Source organism: Sapajus apella, unplaced genomic scaffold, assembly GCF_009761245.1.
Source record: "Sapajus apella isolate SASKATOON/1434 unplaced genomic scaffold, GSC_monkey_1.0 scaffold3, whole genome shotgun sequence".
Classification (NCBI taxonomy): Eukaryota; Metazoa; Chordata; class Mammalia; order Primates; family Cebidae; genus Sapajus; species Sapajus apella.
In genome coordinates this window covers 47,434,866-47,455,785 of record NW_022436943.1, presented here as the reverse complement: position 1 = coordinate 47,455,785, position 20,920 = coordinate 47,434,866, and the positions used below count along the sequence as shown (strand labels likewise).

The 20,920-nt window shown below is 41.2% G+C and overlaps 1 protein-coding gene and 1 long non-coding RNA gene across 4 annotated transcripts in view; one reads left to right on the top strand and one right to left on the bottom strand.

The window, feature by feature from the left end:
• The window catches only part of FER1L6 (fer-1 like family member 6), a 212,071-nt gene that overhangs the window by 36,772 nt on the left and 154,379 nt on the right, over positions 1–20,920 (bottom strand). For 2 of the 3 annotated variants that reach the window (XM_032253154.1, XM_032253169.1), the window contains 8 exons: positions 19,947–20,127; positions 17,863–18,089; positions 16,028–16,150; positions 14,782–14,817; positions 13,450–13,569; positions 12,281–12,412; positions 11,098–11,223; positions 4,014–4,141 (listed from right to left, as the gene is read on the bottom strand). In XM_032253154.1, the coding sequence (XP_032109045.1) occupies positions 4,014–4,141; positions 11,098–11,223; positions 12,281–12,412; positions 13,450–13,569; positions 14,782–14,817; positions 16,028–16,150; positions 17,863–18,089; positions 19,947–20,127 (1,073 nt within the window). Of the gene's footprint in view, positions 1–4,013; positions 4,142–11,097; positions 11,224–12,280; positions 12,413–13,449; positions 13,570–14,777; positions 14,818–16,027; positions 16,151–17,862; positions 18,090–19,946; positions 20,128–20,920 lie in introns of all 3 variants that reach the window. The other variant, XM_032253162.1, reaches the window with a different exon arrangement.
• On the top strand, positions 5,335–20,684 carry LOC116533434. Its single transcript, XR_004261292.1, has 3 exons — positions 5,335–5,415; positions 16,502–16,507; positions 20,671–20,684. It is a non-coding gene; the product is annotated as an uncharacterized LOC116533434 (long non-coding RNA).

Genomic DNA, 20,920 nt, shown 5'->3' with positions numbered 1-20,920 from the left:
CCACAGATTGATCTTACCTGAATTTTAACTGGAGCTGTTAGTAAAAGTCACCAAAACAGCCCACTATGGTTGAACTTCCAGTCACCCAGGGAAAAACTAGCCTTATACCAACTTGTGTGTCAATGAGGCGGTTTGGGAAAATAGAATGCATCATGAAATGGGCAAAAACAGACTTGGTGAAAGCATGAAGAGCATCTGAGCTTCAGAGCAAAGATGTTCCATTGTTCATTTGGTCATTCATTCATTCATTCATTCAGCATGTATTGTGTATCTACCACGTGCCAGGCACGGTGGTTTTTACGAGATAAGTACAATTTCTTTCCAGTGGAAAGGCAGATAAGAATATGGCTAACTAAGATGGCAGGAGCTCCAACAGAGTTATGGGCAGGGTGTTACTAATACACCTGTTGGGGAGGGGTGACTATGGATGGTTTCACAGAGATGACTCTTCAGCTGAGCCTTGAGTGCAGATGGGAGTTCTCCCTGCTCCAGATCTTCAGAACTTCTCATCTTAGCCATTTTCCCAACCAGGTAAAGCTCCCCGATTATACAGACTCAAAGGCCCCTGCACCTTTCCCTTATAGCATTCATCAGACAGGCAATTTTATGAGTTTTTTGTAATGCCTGGTTCCTTCATAAGCGCATAGGTTCCACGGAAATAGGGTCATGTACCCTTTATACCTCCCTAGTAGCTGGCACATAGTCTATCATCAAAATGACCACCTGATTGGAAAGAAAAAAACACTTGCAATCTACTCACAGAGTGATGGTCAGTGTCATGTGTCTACCTGACTATAGTCTCCAGTTATTTGATCAAACACTAATCCAGGTGTTGCTATGGTGGCATTTTGTAGATGTAATTAAAGATGTAATTAACATCCACAATTAATTGACTTTAGGTGAAGAAGTTTCTCCTTGATAATTTAAGTAGGCCTCATCTAACCAGTTGAAAACTCTTAAGAGCAAAAACAACAGTCTCATAATAAAGGGCAAAAGCAGTATATATTACTATGAGTCAAACTGTGTCTCCACCAAAAGATAAGTGGAAGCTCCAGCCCCAGCGCCTCAGAATCTGACCTTATTTGGAAGTGGAGTCTTAATAGAGGTATTCAAGCTAAAATGAGGTCATTGGGATGGGCCCCAATGCAGTATGACTGGTGTCCTTGTAAAGAGGAAAACTTGACACAGACGCAGATATGCACAGGGGGAAGATGATGTGGAGAGGTGCAGGGAGCAGGCCATGTGGAGATGAAGGCTGATATTGGAGCAATGCATCTACCAGCCAGGGAGCACCAGGGATTGCCAGCAGATCACCAGCATTCGAGAGGGAGGCAGGGAACAGAGGCTCCTTCACAGCCCACTGAAGGAAGCAGCCCAGACACCACCCCACTTTCAGTATCTAGAACTGTGAGAGAATGCATTTCTGTTGTTTCAGTTACACAGTTTATGATACTTTGTTAAGGAAGCCCTGGGAAATTATCTCTCTTTCCTCTAGGTCCCTTCCCATGGTAGAACCCTGACTGGTAACAGTTCCTGCCACATCACGTCCTCCCTATACTCCAGACTTTGCACGGCAAAGAACACCCATCCCTTCCCACCCCCTTCACACTCCCAAGACGGTCTGATGCCTTCCCAGTGTCTTCACAGGACTTGCAGCAGCCTATTGTAATCATGCATTTATTTGATGTTCTCTCAATATTCATGGGCACCTTGCAGGTATAGACTGTGGCTTGGTCCCCATTGTGTCCCAGCACTTAGCAGTGTGCCTGACACATAGTGGATTCCCAGTAATTGTGAGGAAGGGAGGAAGTTCTGCAGGTGGACAAGAAAAGGAAAGGCATCTCATGGGGAGGGCACAGCAAGGACAACTGCCTGTAGATGTGAATGAGGAAGAAGAGATAGAGAGCTGTTTTATTAACCCATTGATCAGTTCCTTATGATCTCATCATTTTGCTTTATGGTTAATTATCAAGGTAGTGGAGACAATGGGAAGCATTCTGGGAAACCATAAGAGCCATAAGGAAGAAACTGTCAAAGCCTATAGACATGCACCACAAGTTGATGTGGAGATAGGGCCCTATTAAATCCCATGGACAACTGACTGGCATTTTGTCCATCTACCCATCCACTCACCTACCCATCCATCCATCTGTTCATTCCACAGATACATACTGAGCACCTGCTGTGTGCCAGGCCCTGTTCTAGGTGCTGGAGATGTGGCATTAACCAGACTAGACTAACTCCCTGCTCAAATACTTCTTACATTCTAGTGGGGAGATGGGAGATGGCCAATAAATCCATAAACATCTAATCCATGTCAGAGGCTACGAAGAAAAGTAAAGCAATGCAAGATACCAGGGCACACCTTCACAGGGATACTAGGGCACTGAAGTCATGAGGGATTCCCCAGACCCCAGGTCAGGCACAAGAATCCTCTGCTCTTCTTGCTGGAACACTGTGGGATTGTGCTGGCAACTTTTGTTCCTGAGTAAAAATTAAATACATCTCCAGCAAAACATCCACATCTGGAGAGCTTTTGGATGAGGTGCTGCAATGCCAGAGGCAGGAGAGAACATTTTTTTCATCATCATCTTCTCTTGTTTGCCATGGCCATATAACATGGGTTGTAAAACAAGTCTAGTTCATGGCACTGTGGTGAAAGTAGCTAATAAAAAGTGCCTGCCAAGTGCTTGTCACACTGAAGCACTAGTTACATAAATGGTAGATGACAATGAAGGTCATCTCTGGATGAGGGAGGCAAGGGTAAGCTTCCCCAGCACTGTCATTCTCATTAATCTGGACAGGCAAGATCATTTATAGCCCTTATTTTCTCAGGAGCAATAAAATGTAAGAGGCTAGTGCTGTTCAAATGTCAGAGGCTCCAAAGTGATCAAGGATGTGTAAATTAATTTAAATGGGGCCGATGGAGATTCTATTCCACACTCCTGCTTACTCAAGAAAAAAGAAATTAAACACACTAAAGATGTATCCATTGCTACAATTACCAAGGTGGAGAGGAAGGGAGCTGATGTGTTTTGTATGTCAACTGTGTGCTGGCATAGGCAATGTGACATGTAGGTGCTTTACACATTTAATCTTCTAAAGGAATCTGAGAGTCAGGTGTCACTGTTGCTGCTTTACCGGTCAGGAAAACTAGGAACAGACAGGTTAAGCTATCTGCATAAGGTTGTAGAGCTTGTATGTGGCAGAGTGATACCCAGGTCACCTTGGTTCCAGAGACAGTGACAGACGTGCACAAACTTGAACAGGGAACACCAATGTGAAGCACACCCTATTATAGGATCAATAGCATTGCAGTGCTGCTGTGAGCTGGTGAATGCCTAGTCCACTTACACAAATGCAATAGCTTTTAGCACTTTTCAGGAAAACAAAGCACAACTTGAGGACAACTTCAACTTTTTGACCTTAGGGGTCACCTCAAATGAACCACAAAATGATATGATGGAAAAATCCCTTTAGTAGGAGACAAAAGACCAGATTTGTGTCCCGTTATCCTCCAATTGTGAGTCATCTGAACTTGAACATGTTTCTTAATCTTTCTAGCCCTTTGCTGCCTTGTTTATAAAAAGGAAATCTCTGCTCTGTTCAAAAGCACTAGGCTGAATCCAATGACCCTGCAAGATGTCCATTAAATCTAAAATCTAGAAAATGGTCATTAGAGAGCTGTGGGTATTTCTCTACTAAAGTTCACACACATACACACGCACACGCACACACACACACACATGCAAAAGAAAAAGAAAAAAATTATAATAAAGAAAGCTATGGGTATAATGATCAAGTACCACCTAATTCCTCAGGGAACCATGGAAGAATTCAACCCTGCTCCATGAACATAGGTTTGGTTGGTTATTACCAAGAGCAAAAGCCAGTGTTTAACTTCCTGCCACCATTTCACCCAGGAACACACACATACATACCCTATCCCCACAGAAACACAGCAGGAACAAATGCAGAAAGGATAATAAAACACAGCCCAGATGGCCACTGACCTTCCAAATACTGGGTTCAGTTGTTTGGGGATGTATTTATCCCGGTCTTTGATTTCTGTTTTGCCAAGCTTGATCACAATGTAGGGATCTGATTTGCCATCTGGATCAGCTGGGCTAAGATTAAATGCCTGGAAAGGAAAAAGAAAATGTCTTTGGTTCAGTGGCTCTCAATATTGGTTGTACACTTGGATTACCTGGGTGCTTTCAAAAATGCTAATACCTGATTTCTGTCTCTAGATAGTCTGAGTTAATGGGCCAGGGCTTTGGGCTTTTGAAAAACTCCATAGATAATTCTAGTGTGCAGCCAAGTTTAAGAACACTGCTTTAGCATCCACATTTTGCTGTTAAAAGAAAAATTATTGGCTCTGTCCAAGATCAGCTTTCTCTGGAGTCATCCCCTCAGTGAAAAGAAGCTCTTGGCACAGAAAAATGAGAAAAACACTGGACCAGGAAGCAGAAGCCATGAGTTTGAGTTCCAGTTCTACAGTAATGCACCTCTTAATGATGTCTTGGTCAAGGACTGACAACATGTATGATGGCAGTCCTATAAAATTATGAAGGAGCTGAAAAATTCCTATGATCTAGTGACATCATATCTGTTGCAGCGTTGTAGTGCAACACATTACTCACATGTTTGTGATGCTGCTGCTATAAACAAACCTACTGTGCTAACAGTCATGTAAAAGTATACAGTCATGTGCAGTAAATGATACTTGACATGATAATAAATGTATGTATTTACTATACTATACTTTTTAATCATTATTTTAGAGTATACTTTTTCTCTTTATAAAAAAAAAAAAGTTAACTGTAAAACATCCTCAGGCAGGTCCTTCAGAAGATATCCAGCAAAAGGTGTTATTATAGGTGATGACAGCTCCATGCATGTTATTGCCCTTGAAGACCTTCCAGTGGGACAAGCTGTGGAGGTAGAAGACAGTGATACTGATGATCTTGATCCTGTTTTGCCCTAGGCTAATGTGTGTGTGTGTGTGTGTGTGTGTGTGTGTGTGTGTGTGTTTGTGTGTGTATATGTGTCTTAGTTTTTAACAAAGTTTACAAAACAAAAAGAAAACAATTAAAAAATACAAAAAACCTTACTAAGGATATAAAGAACATATTTTTGTATAGCTGAACAATATGTTTGTGTTTTAAGCTAAACGTTGTTTTGACCAGACTCAAAAGTTAGAAAAACTTAAGTTTATAAAGTTACAGAAAGCTAAAGTTAACTTATTATTGAATAAGGAAAAATATATTTTATAAATTTAGTGTAGCCTAAGTATACAGTGTTTCTAAACTCTACAGTCGTGGACAGTAACATCCTAGCCTTCACATTCACTCACCACTCACTCAGTGACTCACCCAGGGCACCTTCCAGCCCTGCAAGCTCCATTCGTGGTAAGTGCCCTAGACAGGTGTACCATTTTTTCAAATCTTTTATACTGTGTTTTTACTGTACTTTTTCTATGTTTAGATACATAAATACCATTGTGTTACAATTGCCTATAGTAGTTTCTACAGTAATGTGCTATACAGGTTTATAGCCTAGGTGTGCAATAGGCTGTTCCATCGTGTTGGAGGCCAAACCATCTAGGTTTGTGTAAATAGAGTCTGACACTTGCACAGCACTGAAACAGCCTAACGACACATTTCTCACAATGTATTCCCATCATTAAGAGACACATTACTATATTTCTATTTCTCTTTCTCTTTTCTTTTCTTTTCACAGCATCTTGCTCTGTTGCCCAGGGTGGAGTGCAGTGGCATGGTCTTGGCTCACTGCAACTTATGCCTCCCAGGCTCAAGTCATCCTCCCACCTCAGCCTCCCAAGTAGCTGGGACTACCGGTGTGAGCCACCACACCCTACTAATATTGTATCAGAGATGGGGTTTCACCATATTGACCAGGTTGGTCTCAAACTCCTGAGCTCAAGCATTCTTCCCACCTTGGCCTCCTAAAGTGCTGGGATTACAGGGATGAGCCACCGCAGTGGGCCTGACTACATTTCTAAGTAGTGTGTGATATTGCGCAAGTCATGTCTCTCTGAGATCTATCTATAAAATCATGGGGTGGACCTAAAGGCCCTTCCCAGAACTAATGGTTTCTGAATCCATGACCCTATGAGTCTTGCATTTGGCACTGACCAGTTGAATGATGATCTGTTTCTGAGAGTAAAGTCTGATGCCAGACAAGCTAGGACTTAAACTATCAAAAGCAAATACTTTCTAAGGAAAGGCCAGAGTAGGAAGATGGAAGAAATGGTATAAAAAATCTATAAACGTAATCCATCACATAAACAAAACCAAAGACAAAAACCACGATTATCTCAATAGATGCAGAGAAGGCCTTCAACAAAATTCAACAGCTCTTTACGCCAAAAACTCTCAATAAACTAGATTAATGAAACGTAGCTCAAAATAATTAGAGCTATTTATGACAAACCTACAGCCAATATCATACTGAATGAGCAAAAACGAAGCATGCCCTTTGAAATCTGGCACAAGACAAGGATGCCCTCTCTCACCACTCCTATTCAACATTGAATTGGAAGCTCTGGCCAGGGCAATCAAGCAAGAAAAAGAAATAAAGGATATTCAATTAGGTAAAGAGGAAGTTAAATTTTCTCGGTTTGCTGACAACATGATTGTATATTTAGAAGACACCATCATCTTGGCCCAAAATCTCCTTAAGCTGATAAGCAACTTCAATAAATTCTCAGGATACAAAATCAATGTGCAAAAATCACAAGCATTCCTATATGCCAATAATAGACAAACAGAAAGCCAAATCATGAGTGAACTGCCATTCACAATTGCCACAAAGAGAACAAAATACCTAGGAATACAACTAACAAGTGATGTGAAGTACCTCTTCAAGGAGAACTACAATCCGCTGCTCCAGGAAATAAGAGAGGACACAAACAGATGGAAAATCATTTCATGCTCATGGTTAGGAATAATCAATATCATGAAAATGGCCATACTGCCAAAGTAATTTATAGATTCAATGCTATCCTCATCAAGCTACCACTGACTTTCTTCACAGAATTGGAAAAAGCCACCTTAAAATTCATATGGAACCAAAAAAGAACCCACATAGCCAAGACAATCCTAAGCAAAAAAAAAAAAAAAAAAAAAAAGCTGGAGGCATTACACTACCTGGCTTCAAACTATACTACAAGGCTACAGTAATCATAACAGCATGGTACTGGTCCCAAAACAGAGATATAGACCAATGGAAAGAACAGAGGCCTCAGAACGCAACAGTTCTACAACCATCTGATCTTTGACAAACCTGACAAAAACTAGCAATAGGGAAGGGATTCCCTATTTAATCAATGGTGTTGGGAAAACTGGCTAGCCACATGCAGAAAGCTGAAACTGGACTCCTTCCTTACATCTTACACAAAAATTAACTCCAGATTGATTAAAGATTTAAACATAAGACCTAACACCATAAAAACCCTGGAAGAAAACCTAGGCAATACCATTCAGGACATAGGCATGGGCAAGGACTTCATGACTAAAACACCAAAAGCAATGGTAACAAAAGCCAAAATAGACATATGGGATCTAATTAAACTTAACTTCTGCACAGCAAAAGCAGCTATCATTAGAGTGAACTGGCAACCAACAGAATGGGAAAAAAATTATGATCTGCCCATCTGACAAAGGGCTAATATCCAGAATCTACAAAGAACTTAAACAAATTTACGAGAAAAAAACAACCCCATCAAAAAGTGGGTGAAGGATATGAACAGACACTTTTCAAAAGAAGACATTTATGCAGCCAACAAACTTATGAAAAAAGCTCATTATCACTGGTCATTAGAGAAATGCAAATCAAAACCACATTGAGATACCACCTATGCCAGTTAGAATGGCAATCCTTAAAAAATCAGGAGACAACAGATGCTGGAGAGGATGTGAAGGAACAGGAATGCTTTTACACTGTTGGTGGGAGTGTAAATTAGTTCAACCATTGTGGAAGACAGTGTGGAGATTCCTCAATGATCTAGAACCAGAAATACCATTTGACCCAGCAATCCCATTACTAGGTATATATCCAAAGGATATAAATCATTCTATTATAAAGACACATACACACATATGTTTACTGTAGTACTGTTCACAATAGCAAAGACTTGGTACCAACCCAAATGCCCATCAATAATAGACTGGATAAAGAAAATGTGGCACATATACACCATGGAATACTATGCGGCCATAAAAAAGGATGAGTTCATGTCCTTTGCAGGGATATGGATGAATCTGGAAACCATCATTTTCAGCAAACTGACACAAGGACAGAAAACCAAATACCACATGTTCTCACTCATAAGTGGGAGTTGAACAATGAGAACCCATGGACACAGGGAGGGGAACATCACACACTGGGGCCTGTCTGGGGTAGGGGGGTAGGGGAAGGATACCAGGGGGTGGGGGGATTGGGGAGGGTTAGCATTAGGAGAAATACCTAATGTAGATGACACGGTGATGGATGCAGCAAACCACCACGGTAAGTGTATACCTATGTAACAAACCTGTACATTCTACACATGTACCCCAGAACTTAAATAAATTTGAAAAAAAAAAAAAGAAATGGTATAAAAAAGATGGAGAAACTCTGCAGCAATGAAAGCTGAGAAACAATTCCATATTTAGGATTCTATCCTGTAGATAGAATAGTGTGAGCCTATAAAGCTGTATATTCAAGGATGTTTACTAGAACATTGTTTAAGAGTCAAAAATTGTAAGCAACCTATTTGTTAATTACTTGGGAAGAAACACAATACAAAGCAGTCTTTCACATTTCTCCTTCTCACATCAACCACTTTTAATTCTTTACAAAACTGTTATCTCTGACACAAATCCTGTTAATTTATCTGTTCCTTTGCTTATTTTTATATCTGCGTAATCCCCACATCACTCCCAACTAGTATGTAATCTCCATGAGAGCAAGGGCACTGTTTATCTTGTTCATTACTTTAGGACATAGGACAGGGTCTTCTTAACACTTGTAGAATGAATGAATGAATACTACATTTATTCAAGAAAATGCTATACAGCTACTAAAAGGAGTGAAGACCTGTACATACTAATCTTAAAAAAAAAAAAAGTTCAATCTATCTTGTTAAGGAAAAAAAAAAAGAGGTGGGGAAATTTTATTTCTTTCCTTATGCAAGTTTTAAGCAGTGTTTTTTTTTTTTTACTTGTTAGTATTCTTTTAATTAGACTTGAGACTTTAATTAATTAAATATTAGTATGAGAGCAAACCACACATAATCAAACTGCTAGAAATATATTGACTGTCCATAACTGTAGTGAATTTATCTAGGACTGCTACCCTCTGACTCCCTGTTTGTTCAAGTCCCTCCTGTTCTCGAGTTCTAGCCCAAGGCCTCCCTCCCCCATGCTACCTCCAGGACAGAAACCTGATCTGTTTCTCCGGTCTTTGTCTAGAGGGTACTGAACACATAAAAGGTGTGCAGTAGATACTTTCTGAATGAATCCATGAATAAGGAGACATCTTTCTCCAACCTCTGTAGTTCACAGTTCACATAAATTCTTTCCTCTCCTTTCTACTGTTGATACTATTTCTGGATTCCCCAAACTGGATCTTAGAGAACTTTAGTTCTGCAAGATTTTCTGTAGGAAAGGGAAAGGTATGAGTCAAAAGTTTAGAAAATGCTGTTCAAGATCACTAAATAGGGTGTTTTTTTTTTTTTTTTTTTTTTTTTTTTTTTTTTTTTTTCATTTCCTTCTGAAATTCTCAGAGACTTGAATGTGCTAATGAGTTTTGTGAATCTCAAAGGTTGGAGAAGGAAATATGCACTATTCAAATTTATTTGAATGTATGTTCTGTTTCTTAAGGAATGCATTTTTCTCCCAAAACACCAGTGACCCCCTGAGCAAAATTTTGAGTTTGTCTAAAGCATCCTGAGGGTGGTGTTTCATGTTGACTACCCAACATTGTCAGTGACCCTACAAGTTCTCATCTTTCCAACTACACTGTCACTTCCTTGAACACAGAGACTATGTTCTTTTCATCACAACATCCCTGGGACATGTGGTTGTGGTGATGATACAGAGGATGATGAAGGAAACCCGAGAACTTCGTGATGGAAGAACATTTATTTCTCCCTTAGCACTAAAGAATAATTCATTTTTATTTTATGTTACATTTATATTTCCTTGAAAGAATGTAGGCAATGGAAGCAAAGGGTTGAGATAAAAAAGATCATTATAATAAAATACAATTACAAAAACTGCATCCAAGGTCAGGAGATTAAAACAAATCCATAAGCCATTGGGGTTCATGTAGTTGCTTTGATTGAGATTAGATTTGGCCATGAGCTTCCTGCTAATGAGGCCAAAAAGTTTCATAATCAAAGTTTTATGCTTTCATTATCAGAAAGAGGGAAGCTAAGAGGAATTAACATCTTACTTAGAAATGCATTCAAAGTGAAGTTTCCTACTGCAATAGTGCAGAGGCATGGCTGTGGGAGGAGAATTTCACGTAACAGCTGCCCTGTTCTTCCTTGGTCCTTCCTGCTAACTCTTTCCTGTAGTTTCCTGCTTCCCTCCTGTTTGGTTCCCTCTCCTGCCATAGGCAACCACAGGGAACAGATACTACTATGCTCAGAAAAGCCATAAAATGTCTGTGTTGCCAGTCTGACTTCATACCCTCATATGTTTAACCCCTAATTCCTAAGGTTACTGTTGGAGACATGGCTTTAGGGAGGTAATTAAGGTTAAATGAGGTCGTAGTGGTGCTGCTCTAATAAGACAGGGCTAGTGTCTTTATTTGTAGAGGATGAGACATCAGAGCTCAACCTCTCCCTATATAAACGTGCACAGAGGAAACGCCATGTGAGGACACAGCAAGAAGGCAGCCACCTGCAAGCCAGCATGAGACGCCTTACAAGACACCAACCCTGGTAGCAACTTGATTATGGACTTACAGCATTCAGAACCGTGGGAAAGTAAATTTCTGTTGTTTAAGCCTCCCAGTCTGCCATATTTTGTAATGGCAGCCTAAGCAGATCAATACACCCCCTCAGAGCAAACAAAGACGGCTTACCGCAACAATGTACACTCTGATCTGCACTGTGACTGGGTGATTAAGTGGAATTCCTTGCTGGATTCTCAGCTGCCCACTGTCCTCGGAGCTAGAATCCTCAGGGCTTTTGTAGATGCAGAAGGAGCCCTGGAACCACAAAATGCAACCCATTGAAATGAGATGGTCATATGTCCCACCAAAACCCACAGAGAGCACAGCCTGGGAATCCACAGGACCTGGGTTGGTGCTAAACTTGCCAGTTGGATATCCTTGGACAATTTATGCAGCCTGCTGGCATCTGAGCTTCTTCATGATACACCAGTGAATTGATATTGCACATTAACACCCTCCTCACAGAAATGTTGTATGAGGAACAGAACAGATGGGACACCAAGTGTGTTTTACATGTGGGGTGCTGTGCTAGTGCATCCCCCATTATCTCATTCAATTCTGACTACAGTATTCCTATTTCCAGACATAGCAACTGAGGCTTAGGGGAGTGAAGCACTTTGTTGCAGATCATGCAGCTGGTTAGTACTATAACTAGGATTTGAATCCAGATGGGCAAACTGCAATGTCTGTGCTATTTCCAACATAGCATGCTGCATGGAAAGGCCCAGCTTGTAGTAGGTTTATAGTGAATACTGGCCACTACTTTGTGATGTTCACACTGTAAGTCTGCCAAATGAAGGGCTTGTGTTGTTTGATTAGTTTAATTGTCCAACTGATGATGGGTTTGCGTAAATCACACATTTGGTATGCCAGGGGTGGAGAGAACAAAGTAAAGTTCAGTGTTCCTTTCAGGTAATGATTCTGTCTCCTTATTCTTCACCAGACTGAGCTCCAATCCACTGGTCACAAGCCAAAAATACCTTAAAGGATTGGGACTGGGTTTTGTGGGGTTCTAGAGAGGGACTTGAGTAAAAATTAAGGACAGAACAAAGTAAAGTTCAGTGTTTCTTTCAGGTAATGACTCTGTCTCCTTATTTTTCACCAGACTGAGCTCCAATCCACTGGTCACAGGCCAAAAATATCTTAAAATACTGGGGCTTGGTTTTGTGGCGTTCTAGAAAGGAACCTGAGTAAAAATTAAGGATTTTCCCTACACACATCCCGCACTGCACAATTCCATTAACTGAATTGAGACCTACCTGATATTTATGAACAGGGAGAGACAAATGAAAGGATGAACAATGGAACCTGCCTTAAATTTTCCTATAACTCGGTCTCCATCAAGACCATGGTCATCTTCTGTAGACTTGCCTCTGAAGAGCTCAAAGGTTTTCACCCAGTCTTCAAAATTGTTGAATTCACTCTCGAGATCACCATCATATATCTTTAGGGAAAGGGGAGAATACTGTTCTAAGAGGAAGGAAGGCCCAGGATTGATATAATGAGAAATGCCAAGATTCTCCAAAACCAGCCTCGATATATGCCCTTCGGAAAAATCTGAGGCTGTTGGTAATTTATCTTCAGCAAGATAAGAAACATGGATTCGCTCAGCACTCCTGAAACTACTACTCTGCATTTTATGAAATTTGTTGATGACTTTTAAATTCCAAAAAGTATAGATAAATAAAAAAAGTTGTAACATACAAGTATAAATACAACAAACCTTTAGAGCTAATTGATGCCATTGGTTGTTGGATATAGACTATATTTTGAGGAGATTCAAATCAATAATGTTCATTAAATATCCAATTTTTAACACATATAAAGTAATGGAATATTTGTTTTTATTGTAATGCATATACACATGAATTTTCCAAGTGGAAAATTATATATATATATATATATATATATATATATATATATATATGTTTTGGAAATGCAAAATTGAGTTGAGTTTTAGGTTTGGTAGTATAATAAATTACTTGTTCAACTTTCCTGTATAAATTGCTTACCCAAATTGGTTACCTAGATACGTAATTTTTACACTTCAAATTTTCATAGCCATCAGTATACCTCTAGCTAATCTCCTGTGACTAATGTTAAGATTGGCCTGATGGAACTGACTTTAGTTGGAGTTAAATCTCCTGCTACCTTGAGTGTGTACACATCTGCATGATGATGTCAGGCACCTAGAGGTGAGTGAAGGGGGACTCAAATGCTGTAGATTACTTTGCCAGGTCCACAATAAACAATTTAAGTTATGCCCCTTCTCAATATGAGGGTATAGAAAATGGAAAATGAACAAGCTCCCTTGTCTTGGTTTAAATGCACATCAAAGTTTACTTCTCTACATCAGTGATAATGAAGACAAAGTAAGTTGGTCAAACAAAGGCATGACTAGGGTTAACCAGAGCACTAACTGAACCTCATTGCTGAGCATCCCTTCCCACCCATGGCAGAGATGCCTATGTCCCCACACACCTGCAAGATGGCCAGGTTGGGGATTCCATCATCTTTGAGTTTCTTCTTGGGCATTTTATCTTTCTTCTTCTTTGGGCCATCTTCTAGATCTACCACTACCTCATCTGGCTTTGCCTCTGTGGACATTCAGCAGAAATTAGATTTTTCCTGGTGGTTAAGATGAGAAGGAACAAAGCCCAGCTTCTCCTTTCCTTTTGCTCAGGCATGTCCTATGCTGTGACCCTTCTTTTTAAAAAGAAATAGTAACTTTTTGCTGTAGGATTGTTACATACAGTCTGTACACTCCATGACTGCAACATACCACATGCGCATATAAATGCAATGTCAGTGGATCCCCTAGGGCTGGGCAACGTGCTGGCCTGTTACAGCACACATAAGAACTCATTAAACTAGGCACAGAGAGAATAAGTAATTTGCCCCTTCACCCAACTAGCAAAGAACAGACTTGGGACTTGGACTGATGCCAAAGCTTTTTGCATTCACTCCATCTCAGATCTGTTAAGGGACTTGAGATTCATTTAGTTCAACATGAGGTTCAAATATCTTAAGGGTCTCGTGCAAAGTTGTTAGTGGGAGTACTTAGCAATTTTTTAGCAGCAGACTCTTCAGGGGAGAAACCACCAGATATGGACTCTAGCTCTGTTATTTTCTAGCTGTGTAATGTTGGACAAATTGCTTGCCCTCTTTGTACCTCTGTTTCATTATTTGTAAGATGAAGATACTATTTCCTGTGATGTGGGGTTGGTCTTAGAATTACATGTGCTAATTAGAAGTGGTCTGAGGAACTGAGCCTGGCTCTGGTTTTCCACTTCTATCAACGTCAAATGAAACAACACTGGCTGCTTATATTTAGGCTGATAACTACTGTTGGCTTAAATTGAGTTTGTGGTAATTTGAAATCTGAAGCCTCTCTTTTGAGCTCCTGCCAAACAAGATCTACTCAATCCTGTAAACTGAGTTTTGGAACCTAAATCCAGGCCTTCACACTCACCTCTAATAAAGTTTATCATGTTGATTTTGGCCGGCCATCCCAGATTACTTCAATTTTTATTCTATGGTTTCTACATTAAGACTGTCAGCGTAGGGACTTGAGCCAAAGGGTCCATTCCAGCCCTGAACTGGATTCAGAAGAACTGAGATCTGGTTCTAGCCCAGCACCAAGAGCCACATGACCACATTTTAAAGTGCTGTCCTCTTCCTGAGATTGTTTCTAAACTTGGGAAAGGAGGGAGTTGAGCTCTAATATACCTACCATGGCTTCCATTTTGTAATTTTCTCCTAAAAATGGCCCTATTATATGGACAAATGTTCCCAGAAAAGCTGCTTACCCATATTGCCTTTTTTCTTCTTGGGATTGCTCTCCTTTGCCTTTGAAAAAGGAAGAGACAAGATTATTGACACTGCGATACTCGATTTATTAATTCTGACTTACAATTCTAATGCAATGATCTCAGCCTTCTGCATTTCCAGACACACCATTTTAAAAGTATTCAAACAGTCTCTAAGCAGTCCCCAAAAATGAAGTCTCATTTTTTTGTAAAGATCTGGGGGCTACTCCCTGTCCTAGAAAAGAGGCATCCACACATCTAAGAAAAGTGTGATCAAGACATCTTTATCTCCTATATGCAGTACCTCAGCCACAAGGCAAGCAAACTCTCTCCCCAGTATTTTTCCACCTCCCTGGAGCATCGCCCTGGTCTGCACTATGAGCTGTGTCTGTTGGCGTGTCTGGTCCTTGGAATGGTATCACAGATTGGGTAGGTTAGCAGATAAAGGGGAAGGGGCCAAGTTCTCACAGGAAGTGATAGTGTCCATCGCAGCAAAAGGAGGGAGGTTGGAGGCAGGGGCTAACATTTGCTCTTTTAGTACATATCAATATTTGAGAAATAGTCCTAGATGCAACCATAGCCTTTCCAAATGACAGAAGAGTATTCAATTAAACATAACATCCGACTAATTTTTCTTCCCTTTTGTACTTAAGGATGAGAAATCTTATCACATCCAGTTGCTGAGTTTTTGCCTCACTCTCCAGGCATAGTCCCCACTGGCTCTCCAGCTTTATAACTAGATCTATCTCGTTCCATGGACATGAGGCCATGCTCTTGCTATGCAAACCTACTTATAATAACATTTGCTAAGGCCAAGGCCTCTGCCTTTGATAATTTCCCATGTGAACTCAGAATCCTGCTGGAGACTTGAGGCCCTTAGACTGGGGTTATCTCCTGAGGCTCTAATCGTTGATGCCTCCCTGTTCAGAGACCCCATTTCTTCCTGCTGGACCCCCCTGAGTCTGACTGGGAGGCAGATCCTCCAGACGCCACACTGGAGTCAACATCCTTCCAGTATTTACAGCAGAGTTTGTGTCCTAGGGCCAGCTCCAGCCAAAAAGTGGGAATTTTGTAATTCAGGATTTCTGGTTCTTCCAGGCTTTTTACCCTTCTGCAGTTAACCAAACCACACCTGAGTAGGGCCTATGTATAGTGGCATTTAAAAGGAGGTTATGAAGGACTCAGGATGGGAGAAGGTACTGTGTTTTCTTATTGAGTCTCTTGACTGCCACAGGTAGGGGAGACTCTACCTTCTGTGCTTTCTTCAGGGAGGCATAATACTTAGACCACCAGTCAATCACGTTTTCAGCAGATTCATCTGCTATGGTTCTCTTTTTTCTCTTTGTGGACCTTCGGGAAGGTGTCCTAGGATCCTGGCAAGGGATGAAGGATGGATTATTAGTTCAGCCTCATTTGGCTACATCCTGGTCAACTGGCCTGTGAGGAAGAAAACATTTAGGTGTCCACTGGAAAACACACAGAGGTATCCACTGGTTTTGTGGTAGCAGCTCTCTGTATCACTTCCACAAAGGAAAGCTCAAGAATCTATTGATCATTCCTTCATTTATTTAGCATTTATTAAGCATGTGTGAGATACTGTTTTTGACACTGAGGATGTGTAGATAATTAGACAAAATCCCACACTGGGTAGCTTAGAGTACAGGAGCTAGGCATGCAACAAATAAGAACTAGACTATATGATGCAATGTGACATAGCAGAAAAGGCATTAGTTTCTGACAGACCTGGGTTATAAATCATTAAGCAATTAATATAAATGTTATAATTCTCAGTTTCCTCAACTAGGGACAATAATGCCCACCACTGTCGTGAGGATTAAGTGACATAATTTAGGCAATTCTTTGGTGTCGTTTCTGATTTGAATGGATACAAGTAAATGACATCTATCACATAAGCGTTGGGGTGGCAGTAGAGGGAGTGACAGACATGTGGCAGAAAGGAGGCATTTGTGGGAGAAGACAGGCGTCTGCTGCAGCTATGGGTGCAGGACTTATTATGCATTCATCTTCTATTCACTCACCAAATCATCTCGAGTCCATACTATGACCTAGGCACTCTATCAGGTGCAGAGGATACAGAGATATTGAAAAATTATCTCTTCCCTGCTGCAGCTCACAGCTTTATGGCTCTGAGATGAACACTGAATCTGAGAATTCAACAGAAAGTCACAGGTGCAATGCTAGGAGAATGCAGCAAACCTAGTAAGACATCAGAGAGGTCACTGACCATGGATGAGATGAGAACGACCTGTGCAAATTGCCATGCATCTACCTCACTTTTCCTCTGTTCTTTTTATTTCAGCCTTTGCCATTTGCTGGGCAGGCTGTTCCTTAAGACTTTTTTTTGGAGGACAGACAGAGCCTCACTCTGGTGCCCAGGCTGGAGTGCAGTGGCACAATCTTGCCTCATTGCAGCCTCCACCTCCCAGGCTCAAGTGATTCTCCTGCCTCAGCCTCTGGAGCAGTAGGGATTACAGGTGAGTGCCACCACACCTGGCTAATTTTTAGTATTTTTTTTTTTTTTTTAGTGAGTCAGTACACCTGGCTCCTTAAGACCTTCTTAAAATGGCCTTCTCTTTTAATGCAATTGATACACCAAGATTTTTCACTAAAATATATAATTTAGAAAGACTCTTCATTCAAACGTATAATTTAGAAAGATTAACTTGTTTTGTGGTTATGTATTTGTCAATCCCATATGACCCTGTACAAAGTATGGTCTAAATATTTGTGGAACACACTTGCATGAAGAAACCCATGGTCTTTCCTAGCTAATGAATTAAGAAGAGTTTCTGTTCAATTAAATATTACTGCCACATTTGACTAGCACTCTGATTTCATGCACATTAACTTTCTGATTCTATAACAGGGAATCATGGAGGTATAATACTTAGACCAACAATGCTGTGAAGTGGATATCAACATCCCCATTTTACAAAGGATGAACTGATACTCAGAAATGTGAAGCTGCTTGCCCATGGTCACCCACAAGCAGCTTCATATTGTCTGAAGCCTCCAATGCAAACTCCAATGAACCTTGTAATATGGAGAGGGATTTTAGTCTGACCTTAGGTTTTCCATCTTTTGGTGGCTCCCCGGCTACAGGTTTGTGTTCAGGCTCCAGCATCGGGGATGAGTCAGGGATGTCAACCACGATGGCTGGCTGAACCTGGGCAGAGTCGGGCACCACTGTGGGAGGTGGCTCAACATCCACATAAATGTCATCTGTTGGGAGATCCTGGGAGGTGCTGGTGGCTCCAGTGGACTCAGTGGCTGTTAGTGAATCTGAAATCTCTAAAATGAAAGCACATCAGGTCAGGGAACTAGGCTGCATCACAGGGTGGTCATTTCAGGGATCTAATACTAGGAATCACACAGATCCGGATTCAAATATGCCAGGTTCCTGATATTTCAGAACCTCATTTCCTTATTTATAAAATGACAGTAAAAATACCCATCTCATTGGGAGGATGAAATGAGACCATGATGTAAGGCATCTGGCACATAGTAGGTCATCCATAAATGGTTGTATTTGTTATTGATCCCTCAAAGTAATTTTAATCAGTCGTGGTCATTGGGATCATGAAAATCAAGGTTTAGGATACAGATTCTGTTTCTGGGGAGATTGACTCCTGCTGTGCGTTAATCTGGGGAGCCTTTAGAGCTCCAGAGGGCCAGGAACCTCCCAACTGTAAGTAGAACTCTGGGCACATAAGTACATGTGCTTGGCAGGGAGCAGGGGTATGTCCAGAGCTTCATGAGATTCTTAACTGGGCTGTTGACGCCATAGAAAGGTTGTAACACTGGCCTTCATTGCCAAAGGTCCTCGTCTCACTGTTTTATGCTGTAGGAGACAGTACTTAGGAACATTTCCCAGTTGGGTACCCCCATGGCTGCTACAGCCTCCAGAGTTTCTCCCTCCCCATTTGCTGACTTTTCAACAGAAAATTTAACCCAATGATATCTACAATCTACAGGATTTTAATATCTAGAAAATACAAAGAATTTGTGAATCAAAAAGAAAATTATAGCACATAAAATATGGGCAAAAGACATGAGCCAGCATCACAGAAGGAAGATTAATATGGCAGTCAGGTATGAAGTATGTACAAACAGTAGCAAGCAGAGAAATTCAAGTTAAAATAAAAAAAGAGATACTAATTTATATCCACAGAGTAGCAAAAAACTAAAACCAAACCAAAGCAAAACAAAAATTTAGAAAGTTGGATAATAGGAGGTGCTGCTGAGGAGAAAAATGGGGTTCCAAATGCAGTAATGGCAGTATAGACTGATATAGACTGGCATAGATCAGTGAAGCTCTCTGGAGTGGCCCTGGCTCTAATTAATGAAAATAGATGTGCGTATTTCTTGGGACCCAGCAGTCTCACCCCTGGGTGTACATGCCAGAGAAATTCCCACATAGCATCTTCCCTCAGGGAACACACACAGGGCTATTCATTGCAGCACTGACTGTGGAAGAGGGAGTTGAGGCAGCCAGTGGGTCTAATATGAGAGGAAAGGCAAAGTCAAGTGTGGTAGATGCAGTGAGGAGCAGTAACAGGCTAATGTACACACAGCAATATGGACAGATCTTAAAACCCAGAATTGAGTGAAAAGAACAGGAAACCAAATGAAAATCATAGCATCATATTATTTAGGTAGATTAAATCGATTTAAATTTGACAAGGATGGTGGTGTAGGGCCTGCAGCGGGGAGGAGACTGGGATTAGAGATAGGAATAAGGTGTAGGAGGACCGTGGATAGAATAAGAAAGAATCTTTGAATAGACCAATGACGATTATACAGCATGGAAATGAGACATGCAATGAACTCAACTCTGTGCGCCTGAGACCCAAAATGGAACAAACTGAAACAACATCAAGCACAGAGCCAAGTAAAATGTCAGAGTGGAGGCAGGAAGGAGCTTAAGTCATAGTCAAGGAAGGTGTCTTAGAGAAATTGACCTGATATGAGTTAAAGTAAGAGTGTGGCAGCCAACAAAAGCAGAGGCCACTGCAGGAGCAAGCTCATCGGAAAGATCCACCCAGCCACTTGGCTGTGGGGCATCATTTGAGCCAATCCCATAGCAGGCACTCTGCAGGGGCCATGACTTTATAGTTACAGCTACAAAATCTAGGAGCAGCTTCTCACCATGCCCAACTTGGGTTCCGTCCACCTGTGAGATGAGGGCAAGGGGCTCTCTGGATTCACATAAAAACTGCTTCAAGTAGTTGATGGTGTAGGTTCCCACAAGCGTACTTCTCCCAAAAGCTCTCCAGTCTACCACACAGATGCTCAGTGGTGGGTGCAGAAGCTCGTTCTCAGGCAGTTCCTGCAGGGAGAGGCTGGAATGAAGAGGGCACTGGGCCTGGCTGCTTGAGCCCTGCTGATCTTTCCATGGGCAGAGCCAAAGCAAGCTGGACATCCAGCCTCCCTTGTCCCCACCTTGCCACTCTGTCCCTCCTGGCCAGTCCTACAGCTTGCCAAAACTCTGAAGCAGTGTCTTCCCAAGCCAGGGGGTAATTCACCCAGATAGGAAGTCTGCCTTAATAACAATTTGTCCCAGGTTTAAATGACAAAAATCTCTCTCTCGCAGTCATTTTCAGACCTCTTATTTTGTCATTATCTGACAGCAGAACTCTCATCTCCAATGACAGTTTCTCTAGGGCCATTATATAAAAGAGATGAAAGTTGGGCCATTTGGTACAGAGCTGAGATTGAGGGGGCAGTGCCCCAGCCACTTGTTTTCCCTGGTGGCCCCTGAGACTCACTGCAGCCTGATAGAAAAGGTTTGCAAGCACCATGCATAGTCTTCCATTGCGGCCTTTGCTAACTGGGGACATACGCCCAGTGGAGCAGGCTGGGTTGCATAAAGCAATTTTTTTCTTTGCGATTAGTTTCAAATCAAAGCACAAAAAATATGTTGAAATATTGAAATAAAAGCACAGCACAGATGTCGAAAAATCACTTCAGAAGCCTAAATTCACATGTAAACTCTTGACATTCTAAGTACAAATACTTTTTTTTAAAATGTAGCCATTAAAATAAATTTTGTAAACCAGTGGTTCTCAGATTTTAGTGTATATCAGAATCACCTGGAAGCCTTGTTAAAACAGAGATGTCTG